Genomic DNA, 19,988 nt, shown 5'->3' with positions numbered 1-19,988 from the left:
GAAATGGAAGCACAGTTCCCTAACTAAAATAAAATAAAGATGATAGCCGAAAGGGAAAGGCAAAAACACAAAGCTCTAGAAAATGAAAGTAACGGGCAAAAACATTAAACACCAGAAAACACGGAAAAAAGTAAAGTAAAAGTAAAGGTGCTCCCCCTTGAAGCGATTAGGTCGAGCATGCCCGGGAAATCCGAAATGGTGTTGGCTCTCTCTCATCAGCATATGTCTATTTAAACCACACCTCTGCAAGCGGATGATACCCAGCATTTCTTCCTGCAACTCAAGGAAAAACATCAAAAAATCCAGAAACAGAAAAAAAAATGGCATCCTCATGCACTCACCTTGATGATCTCAACCTTGAGCTCTCACTTGCACCACCGAATGCCCAGACAAGGGCTCCTCCAAACACTGTCTTTCCAAACTCTTCATATCATCACGGCACGGCCTCAAACTTTGCTGAGGCAATACCGAACTTTTCTGAGGCACTGTCGAACAGAGCAGTGCTGCTAGGAGGCATGATTAGCAGCAAGCTCACTCCGACAGATCATCTGCATGTGGCACAGAGGTCTGATAAGGCAGCAGTAGAGGAGTCCCACAATTTAACTGTGCTCCACGCGGTCTCCGCTACCAATTTGGGCATGCGATTACTGGCGAGGACAAGGGAGTGTGCCGCGATGAGCGAGGAAATAGCTTCCTTTAAGGCTATGGTGGCGGACTTGCAGAAGCGTCTCTACTGTGCCAATCAGCACGTGGAAGCACTGCAGAGGAAAAATGAGGACCATGTCGAGCTGCTGCAGATTCTGCAAGTAAGAGAAAATAGAGGCAAGCCATGATGATGATGAAGATGAAGAAGAAGAAGAAGAAGAAGAAGTTTTTTTTTTTTTTTTTTTGTTTTTGTTTTTGTTTTTTTGTTTTTTTTTTTTTTTTGTGTTTTTTTGTTTTTTAATGCAGCGTTTGAAATAAAAATGTGTTTTAACACTCAGAAATAAACTAACTAACAATACCACGTAAATAAATAAATAAACTAACTTAACAAAACAAAAACAAAGACTATACAGAAAAGAAAACAAAGAAAATAAATAAATAAATAAAACTTAATTTAAAAACACACGAATATACAAGCAACTCACGGATGACCAGTTAAGGGCCTCAGAAAACACAGCCAGGGGATCCGGGAAGGTTGGAGGGGTCACAATGGTCCCGCTTAAAACCCAAACTTCTTAGACACCGAAGGTGTCGCCTAAAGAACTCCTAGACACTGTATTGACGGAAGTGCTTACTGGAGTTACCATAAGTCGGCTCATATGAAAAATCTTTTTTTTTTTTTTTTTTTTTTAATTTTTAAGATAAGAAATAAAAACAAATTAAGATAAAATGAAATATGAAAGTGCTAAAGGGGTATATTCAGAATCGAACTCGTCCCGAAGGTTGCATTGCATGAGCAGTATATAGCTGAAAAAGCTGTAGAGTTTTGTACCGAGCATTTATATGATATTAGTACAGTTGGAGTGCCTTCAAGCTAGAAGATGGGACTTTCAAAGCCATTATCGGGTTGCACAGTGAGCTTAGTTGATTTGGACTTGTTGAACCAGGCACATCTATATGTCTTGGAGAATACAGAGGAAGTCCAACCTTATATCAAGTACGTATGAGTTTAATTTTTCATATGTAGCCATTTTAAATATTATTACTCCTTATGTTTATCTTATATACAAGGGACCATAATGCTTGATTTTTTCATGTCAATTGTAGGGAACATATGATCCATGTTAAGACCACTTATCCAAAATTTAGAAATAGAACAAAGTAGCTACAAGATAAGCACAATAGCACTTTTATTCAATGGCTACGCTTTAAGTTATATATGTTATTGAATGACATATTGAACTTTTAATTTTCTTTCTTTCTATATGTTAGATTGAATTAAGATATATGTTTAATTTGCAGGTTCAAAGTGAACTTAATGGGAAAGACAATAATGGCGTATCAGAAAATTTGAGGTGGCTAGCAGCTGGTCCAAGCATGGCAATGCCATCATATAGGAGCTATCTTATTAATGGTGTCAAATTTAACACCAACGCCAATGCAAAAATTAAATAAAAACCACCATTTGAAAAAGAAAACACGTCGGTTAATTAAAATTAATTTAAACACGGCTAATAAATATTACCAACAACGACGGTAATGAAAATGATTCACGACGTACACTAAAGAATAACACGACGGAATACAGCTCAAACCGACGAATTTAAGGATAATACTACTTCCACCGATTGATAATTACCGTCGTCAAAACAATGTTGCACTTCAGTTATAATAAAACAATTGACGTCTCAGAGAATACACATGTCAAAAGGGGTTATAAAAGGGACTTATCAAAGACTAACCACATCTTGGAATAAACAAACTACCGACGTAGTCAGTTGTATAACAACGTCGAAGAATTCGATTCTTGGGACATAGTAAAGTTCTTAACCACGACCTGTATTTTACAATAACCGACGTCAAATCCATAATTCAAGGCGTTTCCTTTCTTCTTAACAACGGTTAGGCTAAAAGCAATGACGTCTCAGAGATTACACACGTCCAAGAGGCTTATAAAAGAGACTTTTAAAATGCCAACCACTTCAAGGCCTATAAAAACCGACGTTGTAAATAATTAACCAAGTCGCAAAATGGGACTCTTAGGCCATAGTAAATGGATTAACCATGACAGATATTTTACATTAACCGACGTTCAAGATTAAATCCACGTCGTTTATTTCTCTGTTCACGCCGTCAAAATCATTTTCAACGTCTATGGTGACCAAAAGGGTCGTGGTTATGGATTTTTTACGTCGATGTAAGTAAATATGTGCCATGTTAAATTTTTCAAACATTAGTTTTTTTAACAAAAGCAACGTCTAACCTTATCCAAAAGTATACTTTTGTATGTTAAATTTGCCATGTTATATGTTTTAGACGTCAGTTTTATTATTTAGTAAAAGTAGTATATGTTAACCACGACGGTTTCTACTTTTTACACGTTGGTATTCTTTCAATTAGATATGTGGATAATCTTTTTGGTTGTTCTTGACATTTAACATTCTTTAAACGTCTGTGTTTTACTAAAATCGTCGTCCAATATAGTCGAAGTTTTCTTTTAAAGATATTTATGGATGAATTAGACGTCGATTTTAATGGTTTTATGACGTGTAATGACTTAACAACGTCGGTTATTTGCCGTCGTTATTTTATGTATTAAAAGATGGCGGTCAATTTCAAGTCAGTTTGAAAACATGCTACACGACGGTGGATTCCCGTCGTCCATTTCAACTTTTGTATTAGTGGAACTTTAATTGTCCAATTTCTTACACCTATTAATTTCGGATCGAGCCCAAACCTTGGCCAACATCATAATATGGTGGGAGGTGTCATTCAGTGAGTTTTCAGTGATATCCAATTGCTAAAACTACGCAACACACCAACCACTCCATTTGAGGAACAAACTGCATTTGAACTTGGATTGTCCAATTTCTTACACTTATTGATTTCGGATCGAGCCCAAAACTTGGGCAACAACATAATATGGTGGGAGGAGTCATTTGGTGAGTTTTGAGTGAAATCCAATAGCTAAAGTATGCAAAACACTAACCACTCCATTTACGGAATGAACTTCGTACGAACTTGAATTATCCAATTTCTTACACCTATTGATTTCGGATCAAGCCCAAAACTTGGCCAACATCATAAAATGGTGGGAGGTATCATTCGGTGAGTTTTGAGTAAAATCCAATTGCAAAAACTATGCAATACACCAATCATTCCATTTAAGGAACAAACTGCGTTTGAACTTCAATTGTAAAATTTCTTACACCTACTAATTTTGAATCGCGCCCAAAACTTGGGCAACATCATAATATGGTGGGAGAAGTCATTTGGTGAGTTTTGAGTGAAATCCAATTGCTAAAAGTATGTACTACACTAACCACTTCATTTAAGGAACGAACTTCGTACGAAATTGAATTGTCCAATTTCTTACACCTATTCATTTCGGATTGAGCCCAAAACTGTGCCAACATCATAAAATGTGGGAGGCGTCATTCGGTGAGTTTTGAGTGAAATCCAATTGCAAAAACTACGCAATACACCAACCACTCCATTTAAGGAACAAACTACGTCTAAACTTGAATTGTCCAAGTTCTTACTCCTATTGATTTCGAATCGCACCCAAAACTTGGGCAACATCATAATATGGTGGGAGGAGTCATTTGGTGAGTTTTGAGTGAAATCCAATTGCTAAAAGTTTGCAATACGCTAACCACTCCATTTGGGGAACGAACTTCGTATGAACTTGAATTGTCCAATTTCTTATACCAATTAATTTCGAATTGAGCCCAAAACTTGGCCAACAACATAATATGGTGGGAGGTGTCATTCGGTGAGTTTTGAGTGAAATCCAATTGATAAAACTACGCAATACACCAACCACTCCATTAAAGTAACGAACTTCGTACGAAATTGAATTGTCCAATTTCTTATACCTATTGATTTCGAATCGAGCCCAAACCTTGGGCAATGTCATAATATGGTGGGAGGAGTCATTCGGTGAGTTTTGAGTGAAATCCAATTGCTAAAAGTATGCAATACACCAACCACTTCATTTAAGGAACGAACTTCGTACGAACTTGAATTGTCTAATTTCTTACACCTATTGATTTCGGATCGAGCCCGAAACTTGGGCAACATCATAATATGGTGGGAGGAGTCATTCGGTGAGTTTTGAGTGAAATCCAATTGCTAAAAGTCTGAAATACACCAATAACTCCATTCACGGAACGAACTTCGTACGAACTTGAATTGTCCAATTTCTTACACCTATTGATTTCGGATCAAGCCCAAAACTTGGCCAACATCATAACATGGTGAAAGGTGTCATTCGGTGAGTTTTGAGTGAAATCCAATTGCAAAAACTATGCAATACCCCAACCGTTCAATTTAACGAACAAACTGCGTTTGAACTTGAATTGTAAAATTTCTTACACCGATTGATTTCGAAACGCGCCCAAAACTTGGGCAACATCATAATATAGTGGGAGGAGTCATTTGGTGAGTTTTGAGTGAAATCCAATTGCTAAAAGTATGCAATACACTAACCACTCCATTTACGGAACGAACTTCGTACGAACTTGAATTGTCCAATTTCTTACACCTATTGATTTCATATCGAGCCCAAAAGTTGGGCAACATCATATTATGGTGGGAGGAGTCATTTGGTGACTTTTGAGTGAAATCCAATTGCTAAAAGTATGCAATACACTAACAACTCCATTTGTGGAACGAACTTTTTACGAACTTGAATTGTCCAATTGCACAAACCTATTGATTTCGAATCGAGCCCAAAACTTGGCCAACATCGTAATATGGTGGAAGGTGTCTTTGGGTGAGTTTTGAGTGAAATCCAATCGCTAAAACTACGCAATACTATGACCACTCCATTAACGTAACGAACTTCGTACGAACTTGAATTGTCCAATTTCATAAACTCATTGATTTCGAATCGAGTCCAAAACTTGGCCAACAACTTAATACTATGCCAAAAAAGGGCTTTAGTAACGGATAAAATAAAATCTGTTGCCTATTACACATAAATAGCGTGGTATTCAAGCCTGTTGCCTATTACCATGTAATAGGCCACAGATATTCTCCGTCGCTATTTGTCTCTTACTACATCGGATATTTGGTAAACTCTGATGCATAAATGATTTCCGGGTGCCAAAAAAAGGTTGACTTCTGATGCCTAAACCCGAAACAGCATCAGTAGTTTCAAAAGGGATGAGGCTAAAGAGGTCTAACAGCATCAGTGACATCTACTATGCTGATGCGTATTATCAATTACAACATCGTATAAACAAATAATGGCGTTGTGAATTATGTTATACATCATCGCTTTTTTTATTTTGCAGACGTTAAAAGCCTCCAATAGTGCTGGCGAGTACATAAATGTTGATGCTGCTTCTCGTTTTAGGCATCAGTGATAATAGATGTCTGGTTGTTTTTATCTTTCAACTTCAATTATTTCTGGAAAACTGAAGTTGTTATAAACAATAGGCATCACTTATGTAAGGAAATGGTAGGTATTTTGCTTGTTTCACATCACACTTTACTTAATTACTGTGTTAGTATTTAAGAAAGGCCTCATTTCCAAATCATGTTGTGTTGCCATTGTTCATAAAAAAAAAACATTATATAAACAATAATTTAAATATATCCATAATTGTCTATATATATATATATGTATGTATATAAGCAAAATACTTGAATGATCCATACTTGTCACATCCAAATCACAATTTTACCAGCCCTACACCACAAATTATCCATACTTGTCTATGCATAAGCAAAATACTAGCTAGAAAGACATGTAAAATGAAGGAATGTTTAGCTCAATCAAAAAGCCATTCTAGGACATGAGTTGCCAATTCTTCTCGCACCTCATCCAATTCCATTTGGGTGTACGTGTCCTTCCTTCTAGCTCCATACTGGAAAAAAAAAACACATAGAATGTAAGCACAAAATATGAACATGAGCTTAAAAAGTGCAAGGTACTAAATTTGCATAAGATATGTTGTCACTTCAAATGAACCAATATGCAAATTTACGAAATCATATTGGTGAACAAGAAAATCTAATTTGTCAATCAAACTAATTAGATAACAAGAAGTCATTAATTGGATCCCACTTCATGTTTAAACTACCCATCTCAACGCTTTCCTACCCACTGTCTGTACAAAAATAAAACATCAATAGGCTTTAACAAATACCATTCCAATATCTCAAATTCTATTATCTATATTTCCTACATTTGCATAACCAAAATTTCATATTGGTGTAAGTGTTAGAATATGAAATACAATTGTGATCAATTACTGCAGCCACGACAACGGATACAATTGTATGTGCTAGAACCTGAATTTTTTATCTTAAAGAGTTAGAACAAAAAGGAGAAGTGGTGTAAGAACAAAATGGTTAACATATCAAGAAACAAATATTAGAGCACAATAGAAAAATAAATTAACCAATTACAGGGGAGTCGAGCAAAAATAGCAAAAATCGTGTTCAAGCCTCTTTTAACAGAAGGTATGGGACAATAAAATTACAGTGGACTATAAGTCTTCTAGTACCTGTTCTCCATTTATGTCAGTGCCTTTGTCATTTCCAATCAAATCAACTCATAACAATCAAGTAGGATTATAGTTTATGTAACATTGCAACATGCAATGTCAAATATTGGGTCATAACAATCAAGCAGAAATTAAGAACTGGAAACAAATTGCTGGAATCATAATGGGCCAAAATTTGAACATAACTGGAAAACTTAAAATCCAAAAATGAAAGCCTATCGTAAATAACATACCGCACGATGGGATCCTTGCGCATGTTGGAATTCCTTGTAAAGGTTACAGCTTCCTTCACTGGAGGGAATGATAATACCACATAACTCTGTGACCTAAAGCAGCTTACAAATAACTCTGACCTAAAGCAGCTTACAAACCAACCTCAAATTCATATTGCAAACTTTGCTTCCAAAACCCATAAAGGAGGACTGAAACCAACACCAACATCAAAAGCATTACAAATTAATACTCTGTGACCTAAAGCAGTATATCCTAGTAAATTTTTTTAATAGCAATATATCCAAATAATGAACAAATAATTTAACAATTTTCTCAATTCTTCAAGTTTGCCATATTGTTGTTACGCATCAACATTTATAACAGACAACTTTTTTGCTGCAACTAAAGCCTCTTCTTTGTTTAGAACAATTATTGTACAATAATGAAGGAATAACAGGTTGAAGTTCCAAAAGAAGTTAAAACAAAATAAAAGATACCATCTTGCTTGTTATAAAGCCCCCCAAGCACATGATTCCCACGACAATCTAAGGTCATGACAACCTGCATGTTATTCAGTTAAAAATGTCATTCAAAGGAAAACAAGAAGAAACAATGTGAAGAGTAACACCTGCAGAAAAAGCTTTAAGAATTGAGTGAAACAACACAGAAAAATGAAATAAAACATATTTGGAAAGAATTTTTGTAGCTTCAGTTTCATTTCCTAACGAAGAATGCAAATGACACAACCAATAGTTTTGATACCAGTAAACATGGGAAAGGAACAAAATAATCATAAAATTTCGGGATACAGTTGGTGACCAGATGGTTGAGAAACTCCTAAGAGGCTAGATAAAGTGAAGGGAGAGGGAGAGAAACATCAAAGTCGTTATAAATATATGGAACTATTACGTGAAAGAAAATTGTGAACCAATGAGCTAATTATAACCAAATTTCAGTACTTACTGAGCCTTCAGCGATATCGATGCCAACATAATATCCAATTTTGGCCTTGTCCCATTTGATGAGATCACGCCCCTAGCCAAAAAGAAAAAATATATATATTAAAAAGAGAATATTAGTGGAAGGAAGGGGAAAAAGGAAGATGTAATGGACTACCAATACCTTGCCACATGCAAGATCAAGTACAGCATCTCCTCTGCGAGCATAGAGTTGAATTAAGACACTCTTAATCTGCTCAATATGAGAAGGAACTATAAGCAATTGGAAAAATATGGAGTGTGATTATACCATTATGGAGTATCTACGAGATTAAAGGACATACCCAATTGTTAAGCTTTTTTAAATGGATGATTGGACGAGCTTCTCGTTCTTCCAGCATTTGATTCGTCCTTGCACTGTAATGATTTGCCACTTTACGTGCAAAAAAATTTGTGCTTTCATCCTCCAAGAATTGTGAATCACCTAAGGCCACATTGTAAGAAACTCTGATTAATTAAAAAAGAACAACCTAACACCATAGTTGCGTTCAATATCACTGCAAGTTTTGTACGGAAGAGCAAAAAAGATTTCAATATTGAAATTTTCATTATGTAGTGATTGAAAAGAGTAAAAAGTAGCAAAATCAAAATTTAGTTATGTTCACCTTCTCTCAGTTTCCACTGTTATAAACCAAATACGTTAGTTGGGGAACTAAGAATCCCAGGTTCGAATTAAACAGCTGCACTAATCAGGAACACAACAAATATTGAATGAATTACCAATCGAAAACACAAAATAGAAAAAGAGTTCAGACTTTGATGTTTCTCTCCCTCTCCCTTCACTTTATCTCTCTCAAATAAACTGTATCCATATATGATATGAATAACTCTGTAATATTTTGGAATACATAACAGAATCATTATTAATATAACCTTTTCCAAATTGAAGAAAATGTAATCCGCAGCTGTTTGCTTACAAAGTCAACACTTTGGTTAATGTAGTTGATTCGATAGAATTCCTCAACACCATCGCTCCGGTCACTGTTAACATCATAATCCCTGCATTTTGATGAATAAACTTCACATCAGTAGTAATAATGATGATATATAATATAAAGGAAAAGGGAATATGACATTTTTTGAGCTTCTTTGGAAACAGAAAGGAAAGGCAAAATGTACATTAAAATGTTTCATGATCATAATTGAATGCAGCCTAGAATATGGCAAGAACAGAAGGGACCTGAAAGTGTGGCCAAATGCGTTTGTTGGAGGCACCACAAATCCACCATCCAACATCAATTCATTCTCCTCACCAGCCTGATCATAGACCTTCTTTTCTTCCACCTCAACCGCTGCTAATTAAAATGAATTCAATGTCGAACAAGAAAACAAAAAAATGTAATGCGGCGAAAACCCAAAAAATAAAAAGTAAAACTTTACCAAAGTCAGGCTGCTCAACATGGCATACCGCTATAGTATTGACAGTAGAAAGTCCAAGATCATTTTGGCAGTGAGTCAAAATGATAACATTCTCAATTCCAGGGGTATTAGATTTTATGCCAGAAATCAACTGACTATATTCACTTGGCATTTTATAACCCACAGTGTCAGGAATGTTCAGAGTTGTTGCTCCAGCCTTTATAACTTCACACAAATTCTGATACAAAAATTCCCTATTGGATCTGGAAGGGTTTGGGCCAAGAAAACAAGACATTTATTATTAAAAACACAAGAAATTGAAATGCATTAAATAGAAATCGATAATTGAAAGGACTGAAAGAAGTTTACGATTCATGATATGGACAAATAGGCTCAAATAGCAAGTCACAATAAAAAATATACATCAAATTAATAATAAGATATCCATAACGATGATGACAAAGAGCTCAGTAAACTGAAGCATAGATCTATCAAGATTAACAGAGAAATAAACGAAAAAGATCGGAGATTAAAGCACGATGAAGACCTAACCAGGAAGCGGCGTCATAGAGGCTGATTAAGAATCTTCTGAGCGTCCATAGGTGTAGAAAATCAAACTTGAAAACTTCGAAATTAACCCAAAATAATTACAATACCAGCTAGAGCGTGATGAGGAGAGGGATATCCATACCTCACTCATGAAAACAGTGGCCAGAGTCGCTGGAAATAGCGTCTGAAACTCAAAAACCTCTCGGAGCTTTTGAAGCTCACCGCGGCTCAGGGAGGGGCAAGGGTGGCTGGGCTTTAGGCCTGACGAAAGCGCCCACCTCGTCCAGAGCGTCTGAGAGTCTGAGAGAGAATGAGGCAGTGATGGAGGAGAGAGAAGAAAGAGAGAGTTTGAGAGGGACAGAAAAAAAAAATTGAGAGGGAGAGGGGAGTGAAAAAATTGAGAGGGAGATGGAAGTTAGGGCGAGAGTTTGAGAGGGACTGAAAAAATTGAGAGGGAGATGGAGACTAGGGTGAGAGTTTGAGAGAGAGCGTGAAAATTTTTGGAGCAGCGTTGACTACACTTTAGGCATCAGCGGCTTTTTTTTAAAAAACTGTCCCTCATTAAAAAAAAAAATTTACAAAAAGCCAAATCACTTTAGGCATATGTGATTAAAAGAGATGATGCTAAGAGCAAGTCCACCCCAAAGGGCTAAGGCAAGGGCTAAGGCAAGGCAAGGGCTGCCACTATTCACGTGAATAGTGGCAGCCTTGCATTTTTTGGTTCCACCCCAAAAGGCTAGGGCAAGGGCAAATACTATTCATTGTACTTTATTTCCTACTTGTGGGAGATGAAAGGCAATCACAATGGATGAAGTAAAGATTAATGCTTTCTTTTCAAGTTTGCTTTATTTTGTGTGTGGTGTGTTTGAAATTATGTTTTATTTTTAATTATGTTTTATTTTGTGTGTGGTGTGTTTGGAATTATGCTTTGTTTTGTGTGTTGTTTGCAATAAAATAACGTTTGTTTTTAATTAAACTTTGTTTTCATTTGCAAATATTTATAATAAATATTCATATTATTTAATGCTTTCTTTATTGAATAAAAGGGAAACAATACAACAATTCTTCATACATACGGAAGGAGAAGAGTTTATATGAAAATTGGTGTGGAAAGTGAATGAAATTGATAGGTATTTATAGAGAAAAAATCCAGAATTTTTTAGTTTTTTTTTTATTTTTTTTAACCCAAAAAAAAATTTGATTTGCTTCGCTGACGTCAGCGCCTTCGGGCTGAAGCCCAGTCAAGATCTGCCCTTGGGCTTGCCCGGGCTGGTGGTACCCAGGGCTTGCCCGGGCTGCTTTTCCTGCGCTGGAGGTCCATTTCCTGCTGGGGGGGCCTGTTGCCCTGGCAAAAGGGCATGCGGTGGACTTGCTCTAAAGGGGAATCAAAGACAGCATCATTATTGAGGCCCAAAAATATTCCTAGCTCAATGCGATCCTTTCTTGAGAAAAAACCCGATTGAAGCACATAAAAGTTCGTCATATGCGCTTACACATGTAGGGGTGGACATCAATCCGGCCGAACTGATGAAACTGACCGAACTGAACCATAATTACCGGTTTGGTTTGGTTTTGACCAAGAAAAAGTCAAACGGTTTAAAAACCAAACCAGATCGTATATAGTTTGGTTTGGTTTGGTTTTGAGCTTTTGTAAACCGGCTTAAACCAAACCGGGCCGTTTATGTATATATATATATATATATATATATATATTATTTTACATGTGTAATACTCTAATTAATTAATAACTATATATGAATATTTGAATTGAGCTATATTAGTTAGTGAAATATGAAGTTTTATGACATTTTGAGCTTTAGGATGGTTTCGTACTCTAGAAAATGATTTATGTATGAAGCAAGTTGTGAATTTTTTGGTTATAATTGGGCTAACAATGTTGAAAAAATGCAAAAAGAAATAGAATTGGGCTTAGGCCCAAACCGGCCGAACCAAACCGAACCAATCCGTCTTAAATTGGTTTGGTTTGGTTCGGTTTCCTTTATTACTTTTATCCAAACCGAACCAAACCAAACCGTCATATTGTAATTCGTTCAGCCGTGGTTTTGAGGTGAAATCGATCCAATCCGGATCGTGCCCACCCCTATACACACGTGCCACACCAAGCAAACAAGCAACTATAAGCTTAAGTGGGCCCAAGCCATGTAATTACCCGGGGCTTGCTGAGAAGGTTGTAGTATGGACGGGTACGAGCACTCACAGGGCCCATTGAGGGTTCAAGGAATGGAAAGTTTTAGGCCACTTGGGAGCACTAAAACTCAAGCCCATTCCTCGGGCCCAAATACATGGGTTAGCATGAGAGAGGGGAAAAAAGTGATCCGAAGCCTTAGGAAAACACCTTATAGTCTGCTGCCACACTTAGACAATCTCACGTTAGTTAAAACACCCAAAATAAAGCAAATAGGCTACTTCCAGCACCTTGACGAAAACATGCAGGCCACTAGAAAGAAAGTACCAATAACCTGATACTTGTGAACAAAGCCCAGCCCAGATCCTTGTTAAAAACCTAGCATCGTATTCCACCCTTGTCAAAGCTCCAGAACCAAGTCAAACAGAGGTCATCGCAAAAACCAACGGAAATCCATAGGACAGGAGGAATACCCATTGGACAAACGACTCCATCCATTCTCTTTTTCCTCTGCGAGCTCTAATTTGAAAACCAAGGAAGAAAGCAGGTGACGCCTCACCCCCATGGGGTGGTCCAGCCGCATAGAAAGCCTTGGAACTCCAAAGAGCCTGTGACCCATGCGCTCTGGTTGAAGAAATTTCACCAAAAGAGAGTGAATGGGAAGAAGCAAAGGAAACATGGGAATGGAGGATCGATAGAATTAGGGTTCTAAGTGCCTATAAAAGGGAGCTTTCTCTACCCAGCAAAACAACCACATTCAGAGAGCAAGCTTCATCTCTCATCCCTGAAACCTCTGCAATTTCGAGCCCCATTCCTCCATCTCTTCCCATTTTTCTGGTAAATCATCCAGAGCGCGACCAAGCTTTGTCAAGCGGCTGGGAATTAACTCAAGACACCCCAGTCTCTATTTTCATCTCTACCTCTCTTCCTTAGTCAAAAATCTCTTCAGATCTCTCTCCCCCTTGCCCTGAATATTTGTTTCCATGAGAAATTCGAGCATTTGTCTCTCTCTTAGATTGCTAAACTTGTGAAGGCTTAGCTCCCATGCCACAAGCTCCTCAAGCCAAGTCATTTCATTGCTAATTTGTCACGTTTATTTGGTTGATTGGTGAAAGAATCCAAGGTGTTTTCTAAGGTTGTCACTACTCCTTTCAAAACTCTCTTGGAGCCCGATCTTTAAACACAGAAACAGGGGCAATCTTCTCCACTCATCCTTTATAGCAACCCAAGCCCATTCGTCTGGCTGCTGGAAGAAAAAGACCCCAACAATCCTAAAAACCCAAAAATTCGTACTTATGTCTTTATACTTGTTTAGTATCACTATTTGCAAAATCGATGCCTAATATACTAATAGCATCGATTTTCCGTTTTATCGATGCCTATATAGTGTTGTTGAAAGTGAAATTTGGCATATGAGTCATTTGGTGAGTTTTGAGTGAAATCCAATTGCTAAAAGTATGCAATACACCAATCATTCCATTTAAGGAACAAACTACGTCTGAACTTGAATTGTCCAAGTTCTTACTCCTATTGATTTCGGATCGAGCCCAAAACTTGGGCAACATCATAATATGGTGGGAGGAGTCATTCGGTGAGTTTTGAGTGAAATCCAATTGCTAAAAGTATGAAATACACCAACCACTCCATTTACGGGACGAACTTCGTACGAACTTGAATTGTCCAATTTCTTAGAACTATTGATATTGGATCGAGCCCAAAACATGGCCAACATCATATTATGGTGGGAGGTGTCATTGGGTGAGTTTTTAGTGAAATCCAATTGCTAAAACTACGCAATACACCAACCACTTCATTTAAGGAACGAACTTCGTACGAACTTGAATTGTCTAATTTCTTACACCTATTGATTTTGGATCGAGCCTGAAACTTGGGCAACATCATAATATGGTGGGAGGAGTCATTCGGTGAGTTTTGAGTGAAATCCAATTGCTAAAAGTCTGAAATACACCAACAACTCCATTCACGGAACGAACTTCGTACGAACTTGAATTGTCCAATTTCTTACACCTATTGATTTCGGATCAAGCCCATAACTTGGCCAACATCAAAATATGGTGGGCGGAGTCATTTGGTGAGTTTTGAGTGAAATCCAATTGCTAAAAGTATGCAATACACTAACCACTCCATTTAAGGAATGAACTTCGTACAAACTTGAATTGTCCAATTTCTTACAGCTATTCATTTCAGATCGAGCCCAAAACTTGGCCAACATCATAAAATGGTGGGACGTGTCATTCGGTAAGTTTAGAGTGAAATCCAATTGCAAAAACTACGCAATACACCAACCACTCCATTTAAGGAACAAACTGCGTTTGAACTTGAATTGTCCAATTTCTTGGACCAATCGATATTGGATTGAGCCCAAAACTTGGGCAACATCATAATATGGTGGGAGGAGTCATATGGTGAGTTTTGAGTGAAATCCAATCCCAAGAACTGTGCAATACACCAACTACTTCGTTACAGAACGAACTTCGTACAAAACTGAATTGTCTAATTTCTTGGACCAATCGATATCGGATGGAGCCCAAATCTTGGGCAACGTCATAATATGGTGGGACGAGTCATTTGGTGAGTTTTGACTAAAATTCAATCGCTAGAACTATGCAATACACCAACCACTCCGTTACAGAACGAACTTCGTACGAATATGAATTGTCCAATTTCTTGGACCAATCGATATTGGATTGAGCCCAAAACTTGGGCAAAACCATAATATGGTGGGAGGAGTCATTTGATGAGTTTAGAGTGAAATCCAATCCCAAGAACTATGCAATACACCAACCACTCCATTACAGAACGAACTTCGTACGAACATGAATTGTCCAATTTCTTGGACCAATCGATATCGGATTGAGCCCAAAACTTGGACAACATCATAATGTGGTGGGAGGAGTCATTTGGTGGTTTTTAGTGAAATGCAATTGCTGAAACTTTGCAATTCACCAAGCATTACATTACAGAACGAACTACGTACGAACCTGAATTGTCCAATTTCTTGGACAAATTGATATCGGATGGAGCCCAAAACTTGGGCAACCTCATAATATGGTGGGAGAAGTCATTTGGTGAGTTTTGACGAAAATTCAATCGCTAAAACTATGCAATACACCAACCACTCCATTATAGAACAAACTTCGTACGAACATGAAATGTCCAATTTCTTGGACCAATCGATGTTGGATTGAGCCCGAAACCTGGGCAACATCATAATATGGTGGGATGAGTCATTTGAAGAGTTTTGAGTGAAATTCAATCCCTAAAACTATGCAATACACCAACCACTTCATTTAGAGTACGAACCTGAATTGTCCAATTTCTCGGACCAATCAATATTGGATTGAGCCCAAAACTTGGGCAACATCATAATATGGTGCGATCAGTCATTTGATGAGTTTTGAGTGAAATCGAATCGCTAAAACTATGCAATACACCAACCACTCCATTACAGAACAAACTTCGTACGAACCTAAATTGTCCAATTTCTTGGTCCAACCGTTATCGTATGGAGCCCAAAACTTGGGGAACATCATAATATGGCGGGAGGACTCATTGAATGAGTTTTGAGTGAAATTCAATCGCTAAAACTATGCAATACACCAACAACTCCATTACAGAACAAACTTCGTACATACATGAATTGTCCAATTTCTTGGACCAATCGATATCGGATTGAGCACAAAACTTGGGCAATGTCATAATATGGCAGGACGAGTCGTTTGGTGAGTTTTGAGTGAAATCCAATCGCTAAAACTATGCAATAGACCAACCACTCCATTACAGAACGAACATCGAATGAACCTGAATTGTCCAATTTCTTGCTCCAATCGATATTGGATTGATCCCAAAACTTTGGCAACATCATAATATGGAGGGAGGAGTCATTTGGTGAGTTTTGAGTGAAATCCAATCTCTAAAACTATGGAATACACCAACCACTCCATTATAGAACGAACTTCGTACGAACTTGAATTGTCCAATTTCTTGGACCAATCGATATCGGATTGATCCCAAAACTTGGGCAACATCATAATATGGTGGGAGGAGTCAGTTGTGACTTTTGAGTGAAATGCAATCGCTAAAACTATGCAATACACCAACCACTCCATTTAGAGTACGAAATTTAATTGTCCAATTTCTCGGACCAATCGACATTGGATTGAGCCCAAAGCTTGGGCAACATCATAATATGGTGGGAGGTGTCATTTGGTGAGTTTTGAGTGAAATCCAATCCCAAGAACTATGCAATACACCAACCACTTCATTTACAGTATGAACTTCGTACTGTACTTAATTGTCCACTTTCTTGGACCAATCGGCTTTGGATGGAGCCCAAAACTTGGGCAACATCATAATATGGTGGGAAGAGTCATTTGCTGAGTTTGGAGTGAAATCCAATCGCTAAAACTATGCAATGCACCAAACACTCTTTTTAGAGTACGAACTTAGTACGAACCTGAATTGTCCAATTTCTCGGACCAATCGATATCGGATTGAGCCCAAAATTCTGGCAACATCATAATATTGTGGGAGGAGTCATTTGATGAGTTTTGAGTGAAATCGAATCGCTAAAACTACGCAATACACCAACCACTCCATTACAGAATGAACTTCGTACGAACCTGAATTGTCCAATTTCTCAAACTAGTCGATATCGTATGGAGCCCAAAACTTGGGCAACATCATAATATGGTGGGAGGAGTCATTTGATGAGTTTTGAGTGAAATCCAATTGCTAAAACTATGCAATGCACCATCCACTCCATTACAGAACGAACTTTGTACGAACTTGAATTGTCCAATTTCTTGGACCAATCTATGTCGGATTGAGCGCAAAACTTGGGCAACATCATACTATGTTGGGAGGAGTCATTTGATGAGTATTGGAGTGAAATCCAATCGCTAAAACATTGCAATCCACCAACCACTATATTTAGAATACGAATTGCGTACTTTCGTTAATTGTCCAATTTCTTGGACCAATTGATATCGGATTGGGCCCAAAACTTGAGCAACATCATAATATGGTGAGAGGAGTCATTTGGTGAGTTTTTGGTGAAATCCAATAGCAAAAACTATGCAATACATCAATAACACCATTTACAGTACGAACTTCGTACGAACCTGAATTTTCCAATTTCTCAGACCAATCGATATCGGATTGAGCCCAAAACCTGGGCAACAACATAATATGGTAGGAGGTGTCATTTGGTGAGTTTTGAGTGAAATCCAATCCCAAGAACTATGCAATACACCAACCACTCCGTTACAAAACAAACTTCATACGAACCTGAATTGTTCAATTTCTTGGACCAATCGATATCGAATTGAGCCCAAAACTTGGAAAACATCATAACATGGTGGGAGGAGTCTTTTGGTGAGTTTTGAGTGAAATCCAATTGCTAAAACTATGCAATACACCAACCACTTCATTACATAACGAACATGATTTGTCCAATTTCTTGGACCAATCGATATCGGATTGAGCCCCAAACCTGGGCAACATCATAACATGGTGGGAGGAGTCATTTGGTGAGTTTTGAGTGAAATCCAAACTCTAAAACTATGTTATACACCAACCACTCCATTTCCAGTACGAACTTCGTACGAACATTCAGTGTCCCATTTCTTGGACCAATCGATATAGGATTGAGCCCAAAACTCGGGCAACATCATAATATGGTGGGATGAGTCATTTGGAGAGTTTTTAGTGAAATCCGATCCTAAAAACCATGCAATACACCAGCTACCCCATTACAGAACGAATTTCGTAAGAAATTGAATTGTCCAATTTCTTGGACCAATCGATATCGGTTAGAGCCCAAAACTTGGGCAATATCATAATATGGTGGGAGGAGTCATTTGATTAATTTTGAGTGAAATCCAACCGCTAAAACTGTGCAATACACCAACCACTCCATTTAGAGTACAAACTTTGTAAGAAACTTAATTGTCCATTTTCTTGGACCAATCGACATTGGATTGAGCCCAAAACTTGGACAACATCATAATATGGTGGGAGGACTTATTTGGTGAGTTTTGAGTGAATTCCAATCGCTAAAGCTATGCAATATCCCAACCACTCCATTACAGAACGAACTTCGTACGGACATGAATTGTCCAATTTCTTGGACCAATCGATATTGGTTGGAGCCAAAACTTGGACAACATCATAATATGGTGGGAGGAGTCATTTGGTGAGTTTTGAGGGTAATCCAATCACTAAAACTATGCAATACACCAACCACTCGATTTAGAGTACGAACTTCGTACAAAACTTAATTGTCCAGTTTCTTGGACCAATTGATATCGGAGTGAGCCCAAAACTTTGGCGACGTCATAATATGGTGGGAGGAGTCATTTGGTAAGTTTTGAGTGAAATCCAATCAAAAGAACTACGCAATACACCAACCACTCCATTACAAGATGAACTTCGTGTTGGAAAAATGGCTCACCTAAATGGATACAAAGTTTTTTTGGCGCTCAAAGGATGATTTTGAATCTGCCTAAAAGCGACCGGTCGCTGGACATTTGCGACCGGTCGTTTTGAAGCAGATTCGAAGTCTGGAAGCAAAACTGAAGAGCGACCGGTCGCTAGTTCTTTGCGACCGGTCGCAGGCACACGAGCGACCGGTCGCTGGACATTTGCGACCGGTCGCTTAGAAGCAGATTCAAAGTCTGGAGGGAAAACTTCTGGCGACCGGTCGCCCATTCCTGACGACCGGTCGCTCCAGTCGTGCTGTGATGCTTTGCTTACGTATTTTCAACTGTCTTTTCAATGGCTATCGCTTTCCACGAGTTTGCAGGTGCTTAATGGATCACTTCTGAGGTAAAAGAGGGTTGACTACCTGCTGGATAGTTGGGAGAGCACTCATGGCTAATTGGTTATCCTATTTTGATTAATCTCCTCTCCATTTTCTGGTTTAATGGAGGTGGCTGAGTGGGATTGTATTACCTACCTAATCTGACCCTTAGTCTAAGTGGTGACTAAAAGGAAAGAACGTGGAGGACAATCAGATATCCTATCTCTTGTCCATTGGCTTGTGTAGGTAATGGGATGAAGTAAGATAACACAAGGGAGAAAGAATGTTGAACTAATGTAGTGGCAAAAGCTGGAAACAAGTTTGAGTTTCTTTAGAGAGCTTTGTTAAAAAAAAAACCAAGGTGAGAGCAAGAGAGTTCTCTAAGTGTATCAAGGTGTTGAGCAAGGGTGTGAGAGAAACAGATTGTGAGGGTAGTGTTCTAAGGGGGTTTCCTTTGTAAACCAAAGTTGTAACCTATCTTCATTAGTGAAATTTCTCAAGGTGATCACCAAAGAGGATGTAGGCAATTTGCTGAACCTCTATAAACACTTGTGTCATTTGTGCTTGGTTAATTTCTGTGTGTGTGTGTAAGACTCATCCATCATTGAGTTCTTTGTCCAAAGTCCATCAACAACAAGATCTTAAAAGGGCAGTGAGTTAGTCATTAATTCACAACAAGTGGTATCAGAGCTGTGTTTGGCAGCTGGAGCTAGTTCTTCTCTTGGAGTGCTAGTGTG

The 19,988-nt window shown here is 38.0% G+C and overlaps 1 protein-coding gene across 7 annotated transcripts; it reads right to left on the bottom strand.

Moving 5' to 3' along the window:
• Positions 1-6,224: 6,224 nt before the first annotated feature.
• On the bottom strand, positions 6,225-10,772 carry LOC110744283 (uncharacterized). Of its 7 annotated transcripts, XM_088247454.1 has the most exons (11): positions 9,755-10,772; positions 9,555-9,666; positions 9,292-9,373; positions 8,980-8,995; positions 8,659-8,798; positions 8,499-8,567; positions 8,340-8,411; positions 7,874-7,937; positions 7,539-7,585; positions 7,397-7,454; positions 6,225-6,521 (listed from the first exon to the last, which is right to left on the bottom strand). In XM_088247454.1, exons 1-10 carry the CDS (start codon positions 10,026-10,028, stop codon positions 7,452-7,454), a joined length of 879 nt encoding a protein of 292 aa, XP_088103580.1. In that variant the 5' UTR covers positions 10,029-10,772; the 3' UTR covers positions 6,225-6,521; positions 7,397-7,451. The 7 variants fall into 7 exon arrangements, with proteins under 7 accessions (XP_088103580.1, XP_021799945.2, XP_088103579.1 ...); XM_021944253.2 differs by having other exon boundaries at positions 7,539-7,937; XM_088247453.1 differs by having other exon boundaries at positions 7,397-7,585; positions 9,755-10,771.
• Between the last annotated feature and the right edge of the window lie 9,216 nt (positions 10,773-19,988).

The sequence above is a fragment of the Prunus avium genome, chromosome 1 (assembly GCF_965620075.1).
Source record: "Prunus avium chromosome 1, drPruAviu1.hap1.1, whole genome shotgun sequence".
In the NCBI taxonomy this organism is placed as follows: Eukaryota; Viridiplantae; Streptophyta; class Magnoliopsida; order Rosales; family Rosaceae; genus Prunus; species Prunus avium.
Note: the sequence above shows the minus strand (reverse complement) of the source record. Positions and strands in the feature narration are given on the sequence as shown.

Bases quoted from the DNA above. Each gene is read 5' to 3' on its own strand.
- LOC110744283 (XM_088247452.1), bottom strand. From the start codon at position 10,028: ATGTCTTGTTTTCTTGGCCCAAACCCTTCCAGATCCAATAGGGAATTT. The intron at 9,667-9,754 runs GTAAAGTTTTAC...TTTAATTAGCAG, and splicing joins TGTTGAGCAGCCTGACTTTG to CGGTTGAGGTGGAAGAAAAG. The intron at 8,568-8,658 runs GTATGTCCTTTA...CATATTGAGCAG, and splicing joins TAAAAAAGCTTAACAATTGG to ATTAAGAGTGTCTTAATTCA.